This window comes from Orbicella franksi, chromosome 5 (assembly GCF_964199315.1).
Source record: "Orbicella franksi chromosome 5, jaOrbFran1.1, whole genome shotgun sequence".
NCBI classification, from domain to species: Eukaryota; Metazoa; Cnidaria; class Anthozoa; order Scleractinia; family Merulinidae; genus Orbicella; species Orbicella franksi.
The window spans coordinates 9,212,894-9,224,491 of record NC_138149.1 but is presented as its reverse complement, the minus strand read 5'-3'; the positions used below and the strand labels follow the sequence as shown (position 1 = coordinate 9,224,491).

The 11,598-nt window shown below is 40.0% G+C and overlaps 1 protein-coding gene across 3 annotated transcripts in view; it reads left to right on the top strand.

The window, feature by feature from the left end:
* LOC145488569 (integrin beta-PS-like) overlaps positions 1-11,598 on the top strand; it is a 33,026-nt gene that overhangs the window by 2,913 nt on the left and 18,515 nt on the right. For 2 of the 3 annotated variants that reach the window (XM_081467454.1, XM_081467453.1), the window contains exons 1-7: positions 3,968-4,668; positions 6,967-7,042; positions 7,156-7,241; positions 7,686-7,796; positions 8,843-8,906; positions 10,253-10,378; positions 11,203-11,299. In XM_081467454.1, the coding sequence (XP_081323580.1) occupies positions 4,636-4,668; positions 6,967-7,042; positions 7,156-7,241; positions 7,686-7,796; positions 8,843-8,906; positions 10,253-10,378; positions 11,203-11,299 (593 nt within the window). In that variant the 5' untranslated portion in view covers positions 3,968-4,635. Of the gene's footprint in view, positions 1-3,967; positions 4,669-6,966; positions 7,043-7,155; positions 7,242-7,685; positions 7,797-8,842; positions 8,907-10,252; positions 10,379-11,202; positions 11,300-11,598 lie in introns of those variants that run through there. The other variant, XM_081467455.1, reaches the window with a different exon arrangement.

Genomic DNA, 11,598 nt, shown 5'->3' with positions numbered 1-11,598 from the left:
CATAACTTTTCCTCACAGCCAAAAACTAATGCATTGTCGAATAGGCTTGCCACTTCCAATTCATACCATAAAATGTAGCTGTAATCACCCCTTTGTTAAAAGTTAAAGGAGTTGTTTCATCCTTTCGAAAACTTTGCCGGTGTCCGTTACTTTTTTTCCTGTTACTTTCCAAGTAAGTTAAACATTGACTTCTCTCGCAGCTGTTTTGCGTGCGCATTATGCCATCTACAGTCAAATTTCAGTATGATTTTTTCTACGGATACGATAAAAGCTAGTTTTTCAGCTGGAAGCCGTTCACAGTTAGTGCTTAGCGATATGCTGCTTTTCTGGTAATCCCGGTTTTAGTACAGGCTCGTAATTTTAGTGCGAAATTTGTTTCGGCCACAATAGAATTTTTTTAAGTCGCACGCTTGGTAGGGTAGTTAATTACGTCACTAGTTCCAACCTAAGCGCGCGCCTGGCGTTTAAACCATGCCTAAGAAAGAAGGTACCGTCCTTAACTGCCCTTCAGTAATTTTCTGAGCATTTTCTTTTCTGATGGAAAAGTGACACGGCTAAGAAAATGTAAGAAGTTTCAATAAAACGTCGCTTATCATTACTTCCTGCGCACTATTCGTCAGTCTGTTGTCTTTTGCAAAATTTGATGGCACTTCCGGCAGCGAAAGATCGACACAACTGTCTCGCTTTATCTGATCTAAACATGCTCTACCGCATTAATTTTTCTCCTAAATTTCTTGCATCCTGTTAATTTTTTACCCTAATATTCAGTATCCTGAAAACCCCTAATAGGGCCTAACTGATGAACTGATAAAGCTGATCAAAATACACAGATCATAATCTTTTGACTTGGTACTGTCCACTGTTTTCTTTTTTTCTTTCTTTTTTTTTCAATACAAGAACCCCCCCCCCCCTACCCTGCAAAAATAACTTAGAAAATACCTGCAAGCAGAAGCTCATGTTCAAATAATTCTGGGAAAGCCAGTAACTAGTTTAGCCACAGAAATGCGTAAAATGGCTTTAATGTCGGTTACATTTTCACTCCCTACCCACCCTAACCCTACCCGTTGGAATGCGCATTTGTCAAATGTAACGCAATCTGTGGAATGATGGCGGGTGCACAACAGATTAAAACAGAACTGAGCTTAAACGAGTTCTTGATGAGAATCCTCGATTAAGAGGAGGATTTTAAAGGCTGCTAACAAACTTCTGGGTCAGTTAGGATCTCAGCAAATTGTTAAACTTCTTGTAAACAGCGGCTTATGAGGCGAGAGACAAATAATATTGATAGATGTTATGAAGCGGGACTCGGAGAGTTGAAATCTGCTTAACCGTGGCGATGTCTGAAAGTGATTTCGTACACTAATCACCGAAAATGTGGCTGAAACATACTGGAAATATAACATGAGGCATCGTGGAACATCCAGTTGTCGACATGTCGCGAGGTAAGTGGAATATATCATTATTTTCTCTGTGCATCGTTATTTTCACGTTATTATGCTAATTAGGACGGCGGTCTTTGTTGACAAAAACACAGCTTAAACTTCTTCTTCTAACATTTTACAGTTTTAACTGCCCCAAAATTTTATTGCATGTTTCTACAGGTGAGACATTGCTCTTTAAGTGGAGGGTAGTTTTGGGATCTCAAGTGATGTACTTTTGGCGATATTTTCCTTTAAACTTTGCCTATTTTGTGGCGCTTCATGAGTAGTCCGAAAGGGAAGAAATTTAAAATTCTGTAGAAAAATCAGGTGATGATCAAATTGCCAAAACAGCCCCTCAATGTAACAAGAAACATTAATTTTGCTTGTCTCGAATAAAGGGTTTTTACCCGGATTTAGATCGTTTTCTTTGTATGGCAAATTGTTAAAAAATGTGCCCTAAAATGGCCACTGAAAGCCCTCTCAGAGGGGCAAAACCAAGATGGTGGCCCCAGCGCTAAAATACGAATCGAATTGAACTGAAAGTTATATTTTTGTGAATCACTTATCTAGACCATTCATCTGAGAAAGTTTGAGGAATTTGATTTTTTCTGGTCCAAATGGCCATAGTTGAAAATTACAGAGGGCGCCTCTTAATTATTTTCTCGCGGAGGGTTGATCCAATTAAAACTTCTGCTGGGAATAGCGATTATATTGTGTGCCTCTGGGACATGGGGGGAGACATGTTACTTTGTTCCCAATTTCTGACAATTCTTTTCATTGTTCCCCAACACTAAACTCGACTGTCCCTCAGTTTTCATCTTCCTTTGGTCAGTTCGCTTCTTCCCATATACTATAGCAGAGCCTCTGCGCTGCGGTCAGAGCGGCCATTTATGAAGTATTCCAAGTTGGCGGGAAAAACTTTACCCAGGTTGCCACGCGAGCTCTCCATACTCGTTACCAGGACAGTACGGAAAAAGGTTATAGGAGAATTGGGAACGTGGCAAATCCCTTAGTTAATAGTACATAGCAAAAACATGATCCCCTTTTTACCCCAAATTACCGAAACTGTTCCCTGAATGCCTTAGAAGTACAAAAAAAAAAAAAAAAAAAAAAAAAAAAACCATTGTTCTACTAAAAAGTAAATGGTCAAGTTCGTCATGTTTGCTAAAATCACCAGGCAGTCTGCTACATCTCATATTGCCTTGTTCTAAGTCTTCCCAAATTACAAAGCCATCTTATGTTTCTAAATTCTTTACGAAAACTGTAAGATTAAAGAATAGTTAGACTTGGCAACAGTAATTTCGTATTCCGTCGGAATTTCGGCCTTGCCGTTCCTAGACTTCTACTTCGGACAGGTACAAAACTCGGACCGGATCAACTTATTTAAGAATGGCATCTATTGCCATGCATATGCCTCGTTCTTGATTAGTTGCAATTCTCATTTAATTCAGACATCCAAGTCGATTACGTCCAAGTTGTGTACCAGACTCTCTTATTCTTCTGTTAACAGATAGACGGATTCGGCAAACGTGTTTAAAAGGCCTTGTTACCTTCCAATTCAGATCATGTGATAAGGTTACAATTGTTCTGTTTGTACATGTTCCCATGCAATCATTTTTAAGTGGCAAATCATTTGCACAAATGCAGGAGCAACAATGTAATCTCCCAAATGAATCGTCACGTGGTCTGAGTTGGTGGCAATAAGGATGTGAACACGTTATTGCATGCCTGCTTGGAATCGACAACGTGGTTCGCATTCTTGAAAACAAAACATTCCTGTACGTGAACCCGTTTCATAACAACCTTATCTGTGAATTCGGTTCCGCTAAACGGATTTGGCTGCAGCTGTCGTTGCTTTCCTCCTCACAATGTTGTCCAGGCTACTTGGTATGTTTTGTCCTACCGAACCCACTGAATTACGGCGTTGTACAAAACACACCCAGCCGTTCACTTCCCAACATGACACAAACTAGCAAGGCAAACAACATGCAATCAAAACACAACGTGTGTTATTCAAATGAGTTTTCCAAGTCTTAATAATTTGGGAAATCCATGGAATGGATCAATACGTCCATTCTCGGTGTTTAATTATCTCTTAAAAATACATACAGCAACAAATCAATTATGTTGATCTAAGATTTGCAAATATAAGGCATTCTTTGGCTAAATGTCTAAATTGATGTTGAACTTCTCCTTTTCCTGATGAGGCTTTTTTCCTCGTCAGGCCGGCTCTATCTTACGTGACCACGTATTACGCAAATGATCGTACAAAAAATGATAAAAACTCATTTCACATATGCACATGGTGTACTGGTATCATTAAAATGTTGGGAACATTGAAAATCACGGCCAGACGATTTAGTATTGGACAGAAGTTTTAGTCCTAAACACCACAATTTTTGGCTTTAATGTTTCGCAGGCCACCCATCTAGAAAACAAAACCGTCATTACGATGATGGGACCGTTGAAAATTACGGGGGTCGATTTAGTTCTGGGGACCTCTATCGCGGGACAGAGGTTTTAGCACTAAGCAGCCCTAATGTTTCTGCAAGGCCGCCCATCTAGTCAAAACCGACCCTCCTGTGACAACCTTGAAAATAAAATAAAACAAATCAAAACAAAAAACAAATAAAACAAACAAACAAACAAACAAACAAGAATAACAAATTACCAAGTTGAAAGTGGCAAAAATAGAAAGGTGTCATATCACGAACTGTTGGGGGATGAATTTTTTTTGAATTTGGCTAATTTGTTACACTAAAACGAACGAATGTTTCCGAGTATCTTCGGCAAGGGCAATAGGTCAGACAAGACGATCATTTTACTCTTTCACTCTGTAATCGCAGCTGTTTCCTTCACAAAAAGGTTGGTATATAGATGTCAACAGACCTAACGTGTCGGCAACGTGATGAGACAGATATGAATAAAAGTTCATTTTGTCTCTAAACTGTATCCCTGATGTGTATCAAATTACGCGGTTAATGAGACGCTTACTACAGTTTGTTTTTTTTGAGGGCTAAAAAGTTACTCTGCCCCACACACGTACTCGGAAGCCCGGACGTTATTTTTTCCGTTTGAGCCGGGTTTGTTTCATCATTAACTGCACTTGTGTCGATCAGTGGCCGTTGAATTTAACTTGGAAGGAGGTGATCTATTTCACCGTTGATGCCTTAATTTGGACGTGCTTGGATCGGTTATTTCTTACTGTATTTTGATGGCTTCTTACCTATCACTGAGGGTTCTGGAGGTAAGTTGAGGAAAAACTATTTTTGACAGTATAATAAACTTCCGCACAACTCGCATCAACGATGCAGATCCCGGATCGTTGGGGTCGTAAGCGAGGTAGCCTAAGACATGAAGATTCTCACGTAAGATTTTCTGCAAACAACCCTCGGTATTTCTTTAACGGATTAGTTTCCACAGTTATAGCTGGGAGTTATAGCAACAAAGCAGACAGATTTAATTCGCATTTAGTTTCAAACGTAAATCGATCGACCGCCATTCAGAAAATAAGCCTTTCCATCGTCAGAAGGTGATTTAAAATCTTTATTTTAAAAAAGCTATCATAAGGAAAGTACTACCTAGTGTACTTAGTATGGAATGTATGTGGCAAAATTAAAAACAAGTTGCCACCTTTAACCCAAAAACAATGCGGTGTAAATGTTTTTAATTTCTTGAATTACGCTGCAGCGCGTCCCCTTATCAAATGTCGTTATAGGCCTGTTACATGACGTAGACATCAGATTGATTCAATTTCCTTTACTTGTTCGCGGATGACTTAACGTGAAAAGGGTGGTCTGACTTGACTAAATGGTTCAGTTATTAGCTTGTCAAAAACTACCTCAGCGCCCACTGGAAACACGCCAACAAAGATATTCCGTTGTTGTTGTATTGAAATCTCGCATGTCGCATTGTTTCTTTTTTTGTATGATAAGTACAAATATTTTGTATAAAAAAAAAGTAGGCAACACTTTTTTTGCGATCCCCACTCTAAATAATCCGACAAGCGACGATAATTTGATCATACATCAACCTTTAAAAAGGCAACAAGAGACTTACTGACCTTATAACAATAAAAGAAATCAATCATTTCATGATATCTCTAACGCAGATCAAGAAAAATTCCAGACGTTTTTGATGGACGATGTACAAACAACGATTAAAAGAAACTTACATCATCGGAATTTGGTTACTCCTTCATTTCTTTTTTTCAACGAGGAAGTTTTTTTTTTGCATCAAAATTTACCAGTCTTACAACATTGGAAAGTAACCAAAGGAAGCCCTTTATGCTATTAATTGGCTATCGTTTAGGCTGGAACGTTAACTGAACATCACAAACACAAACGATGTGTTTGGGACAATAATAATATCCACCGTAGCGCCCATCTAGTGGTTTTCGTCTGAGCATGCGAAAAAACAAATGGGTCTTCAGGGGGCAGTAGTCTGGCTGACAAGCTGAAAGTCTATTCTAAGGAAGTCAAGAAATCAAAATTGCCATTCTGGTGAATTTTTTTAATTTTTTACTCTGCTTTTGGTTTTTTGTTTCGTTTTAGTTTATATTTCTTTTCTTTCACCATTTTTGTTTCTTTTTTCCTCTTTCGATCGCAAGACAAAATAATAAAGTAAGTTTACCACAACTATTCTGCCAAACTCAGTTTTCTATAAACACATCAGTCATCAGCTTAGACGAAGTTTTTCTTTAACCCTACCTTTAACGGTTTTGACTATGTTTAAAGTCTGGAAATGGAACCTTGATCGATTTTAGGTGTTACGGGCCATTTTACCACCAGTTTTGCACCACAAACAGCTCACGTTTTTTTTTTCAATTAGCTACGTCAGAATGCGGTTGACATCCAAAATGAACGGTCGAGTAGATAGATCTATATACTAGCTCTATTATCTGCTTATCAAAAATATCCATTTGCCAGTTAATGGGTTAATAACTGTACCAGTCCAGCTCTGGTATTTTGTTGTCTCCAGTAATCCGACCTTCTTCTCTCTCCACCTCTATGATATACTGTGGAACTGGCAAAGTACTGGGATGTCAAGGACATCCAGTGCTAGCTCACTCCCAATACTTCCCGGTTGGCAGGATGTCAGTGGGCGTTTGGCTCATCCAACTGAGAGTCGCTTACTGGGAGTCGAGATACATGTACATTAATTATTATATGGCAAGGAAGTCGGTATATCCGAGCGTTTTGTTTGGTTCTTTCTTAGTTGGGATTTTGCCATACGGACCGTTTTTATGGAATATCACACCAATACCCTATCGATACTCCCTTCTTCAACTGGTAAGCCAACAGAGAGAAGTGAGGGTTTTGGAAGCACAGCTGGCCTTAAATGTGAAGTTCAGACTCGTTCTGAAGGTTTCTATAGACCTTCAGGGGTGTCTTCCAGAAAACAGTGTGCAGTCGCGTGACTTTTAACACAACCATAAAAAAGTATATACCGCTGTTAGGCCAATAAAATGTAGAATCACAAGAAATAATTATTTCAAAGACTTGAAGTACTGATTTCTAAAGATACCTTTTATCTTCCACTGCAGACTAAACTATCTTTAAAGACGATGACAAAACCAAGAATATTCTTTGTTTTCCTTTTATGCGGCTTTCTACCTGGAGGTAAGCTTATAAATTTATCTTTGACACTCCATTTCACTCAGTGACACTTGCACCAGCAGAAAGACAAAGAAGCACTGTAATTTCAATTGTGTCGTTTTTTTTTTCTCCACCAGGTTTTACCACAACCAATTGTACAATCTATAGGACATGCGCAGAGTGTATCGTCGGCAACCCAGAATGTAGTTGGTGTGAAGACAGTGTAAGCCTCAGTTTTAATTTATATCTTGTACTTATCCGCGTTGATTATCCTAACTTCCCAGGGGATTCCTGTAATTGTCCTATCGAGTTCGATTCAATTTCTCAATCGGTAGAGCAACTGTGATCAAAGCTAAAGGCCTCGATGGAGTTTAAAGTTGAAAGCCGAGAATTGATGAAAATTTTAACAGTCGGCTGAGAAAATGTGTGTTTTTTAACTGTAGCTGAGATACGCGAGATTTATACTGATTGCGGAACAGTGGGGTTGAACATCTCCTTATTCAGATATAAATGATTTTAACTGATCGTTGAGAAATTGACGCAACATCGGCATGATCAGTGATGTTATGTTAAGTATGATCTAAAGAATGTTCCTCATACTATGAAATATATCTTTATCTCACCGCTATTTTTTGTTTTATTTTATTTTTTATTGCTATGAATCTAGGATTATCACTTTCTAGACCAACCCAGAAAAAGATGTGATGAGCTTAAGAACCACCAAAAATACAAATGCCAAAAGATTTCTAATCCAACCTCGGGCTCTACTGTTCATTCGGTAAGTTCGGAACTGAAGGAGCTGCCATTAGAACGGTTTTCAACTGAGTGTCGTTAAACCAAAACCAAACCAATTACTTACCAATTAGACTACTCAGCCAATCTCAAATCGTAATAAAACCAAAACCAAAACCAAAACCAAAACCAAAGTAATTGCCTGATTACTTTCGACACTCAACTGAAAACCGCTCTAATCGTAAATCGTTAATTCAGTTTTAACTTGCACTGCGTGAAAATTATTATAGGCGCGTTCATATTTTCTCAGTCCTAACAAATGAGTATTCAGATGAATTCTCGAACAAAAGTGCGGTTTTCAACTGAGTGTCGAAAGAAATTCGCGTTTTCCTCGGTTTTGCATTACTATGCTACACGATTGGGTTAAAAATCTCCCGCTACTTTGTCATCCAATCAGGAGTAAAACCAAAACCAATCATGACACCCTCGCTCACGTTTTCCCGCGCTTTGCGTTGAAACCCTGTATCTGCTTTGAGTTTTGATTGGTTCACTGGATTGTCGGTATAATTTGTGGTTGGCCAGAGTGATTTTCTACGAGACTCAACTAAAAACTGCTCTATAATTAAAGGCTCGTGCAATTTCGAGAGATTTTCCAAATCATAATCATGTTCAACAAATTCTCAAGATTGTTATTGCATGGTCAATAAACAGTGCATATTGAGGTCATAGATTGCAATAACAGTTGTAGGAGGAAACTTATGAAGTAGCAAAATAAAAATACCTGCCTGGCACCAGGTTTACTTGTTTGAATTATAGTGTTGTTCACGAACTGGCTCCCGACGAATACGAAGAAAAGAATTCGCGAACGAGGCGAGCGGGGCGCGGCAGAAATCGAGTACTAGTCTAGCATACTTATAGTCTATGAGATATTGTGCCCTTGATGCCAGGTTTAGAAGAAAAACAACAGTTTTGGACTAAGAATTTTGAAAACGTCAAGTTAAAAATGGCAGCAAAAGAATGAGACCAACAAACTGAAGTATATTTAGTACAAAACTCATGTTAACTGATATTTTTAATTGTCTCCGTTCGCAGAGTGAAGTACCGGACGGTGAAGTTAAAGTGTCTCCTCAAAATCTTACGCTCTTTCTTAGACCAGGTATTTTACTATACTTGTAACACTTTAAAGGGGCACACACCTGGACATGACTTAATATATCAATGGTGATCTTAAATCCCGAGGGAGGAATTTTTTTAGGGGGGAAGGGGAAATGGGGGGGGGGGGAACTCCCCAATTAAAATGGCGGAGATACTCATCGTACCTTTTAGGGGGTAAAATTGTTGGTTAGTTCCGCTCAGGGTGATAACATCTACAATTACCGCCGTTTAGTGTTTAGTTTGTATCTCTCAGCCTCTCGTCCTAGAAGGCAAAATAGGTCTACGTGGCCCTCTTTCCCTTTCTCAAACAAGACCCTATTTTTCCTTTTGGCCACTGTGGGTCGCTTCATCGATATCATAGAGGTTTGAATGTCTTCCGTTCCTGGAATAATTTCATTTTTACGGGAGTGTGCTATCAACCCCACGCGTCCCTCCCAGCCTGGAGGACCAGTCGTTCACACTTCGTCTGGTTTCTACCAGGAGTACAAGGCTCCAGCCGACATAGCTCTAAGGGTCATAAAGAAACACAAACCATCACACCACGATAAGGTCAGTGGTGACCCCTTGGGACGGACCTTCTGGGCTACTGAGCCGAAAAAGTGTCAGTGTAAAGTAACTTGGGATCCTGGTACCTTTTACAAATATCAATGAATAATTCAATAATTCATTCGATCTCTGGTGCGCGCGACTTTAAGATCTCAAAGCTGCTGAATCATTTAATAACCGTGTGTGATAAACAGCAAGTTTTGACTAGCAATACACTCCGCGCGCGATTTAATTTAAGGCGTGAAATATAACACAGATGAAATTTGATGTAGAGAAATCACCAAATACCGTCATTCAAAGGATTCGGAGAGGAAGGACAAAGAGAGAACGCGTAAGAAGGTCAATCACCCATATAAGCTTTATTCCCATGTAACCCTCTCAATATATCTTTAATTCGCAAACGGTGCTAGAAATCCTAGTGACGCGGATTTTACTCACGTGAACAATCCAAGCGGCTTTAAAAGCATGTTCATCCGCCTCCACGATAAACACGCACGCAACGCACTGTGACAACATTATCTGCGAATGCACTGGGTACCATGTCTAAAAATAGCTTGAGAGGGATTACCTTAAGAATAACACCTCTATCAAGATATACCCTCCTACTCTTCATCCTCTCATGTTAGTGCTGAGTCCTTGACTAAGGGTATAATGCAATCCACTCATGTCCTCAGGAACCTTGTGTGCTGATGGCGTTTGTTTCGTCTTTAAGACCCTCGGCTAAGAGGTCCAAGACTCTGCAGGACCTCAAGATCCTCGTCTAAAGACGTGATTGTTTGTTGATCTATTTTCATCTTTCAGGTGTTCAAACAACCATTACCGTGAACGTTCTGACACCTAGGAACTTTCCAGTTGATTTATATTACCTGACGGATGTGTCAAGATCCATCAAAAAGGAATCCATCAAATCGCTAGGACAGTTGTTAGGTATGTAACTCGTGCATAGTGTATGAGCGCGAAATAAAAATAAAATATCTGATTTTAATTTTAATATATGGAATACCTGCAAATTAGCTGGTGCGTCATTTTATCTCTCATTTGATGTCAAACCTCACGTATAGCTAAGTGTATTACACAATAAAATTCTATGATTCTGTATTGTATCTCAGCGTCTTTGCTTGCATCTCAGACTTGATAACGATTCCCCTCGATTAACTATTATTATACTTTAGTGAAGCCTTGGAGCCGACTGGCTCATAGCTGTCGGAGCTTATCCTGGTTTCTGTAGCATGAAGCGGCTAGGAGTATTTCTACTCCCCCTGGACGGGATGCTGGTCCATCGCAGGTCACTCCTCCGCAATTTGTTAGGTTTCTCCAACAATTCGCCGGTACCCATTTATACACCTGGGTGGAGAGAGGCACTGTGAGAGTTAAGTGTCTTGCCTAAGAACACAACACAGTGTCCCCGGCCAGGGCTCGAACCCGGACCGCTCGCTCCGGGAACGAGCGCACTAACCATGAGGCCACCACGCCTCCCTGTGATTATACCAACCCAGACTTTAATGCTTGTGACTTTGGCTTTGAGGTTCAGAATCACGATGTCCTTTTTTATTTATCGCACAATTTATTTTATTTATCTATCCATTTTGCCAAAGAATCATATTTTTTCTGTTGCAACAACATTGTATGGCTTAGCCTCCATCTACAAAGGGAAGGGGGGCGTGGAGGGGGGGGGGGCGAGGGACTTATGCACTTCTGCTATTTGTAATCTGAAATTCAGCCTTTTACTTTCTTTATCAATTTGTTCACAGCGGACGAAATTTCAAACTTGACGTCTAGGTTTCGCCTGGGACTCGGTGTGTTCGTCGATAAGCCTGCCGCTCCTTATATGGACACAAGCCCTGTGATGTAAGTCGTCTTTTCTTTGGTCACTCGGACCAGGCAAAGGGGCTTAACTTCCCAGTGTTTTACATGATAGCCACTCAGGCACTCTTCCAAAAGTGAAGTCAAGAACAGCTCACAGTCTGTGAACAGTGTCAGCAGACAAATAGCCAAAAGTCGACCAGCAGTCGCCTGACAAACAACCGACAGTCAACTGGTCAACTATCGGCCAACAGTTGGTCAACATTCGGTGAACTGTCGGGCAATATTCGGTAATTGTTCGGCCAACGGTTTGCCACTGAATTGTCGGCTGACGAATAGTCAAC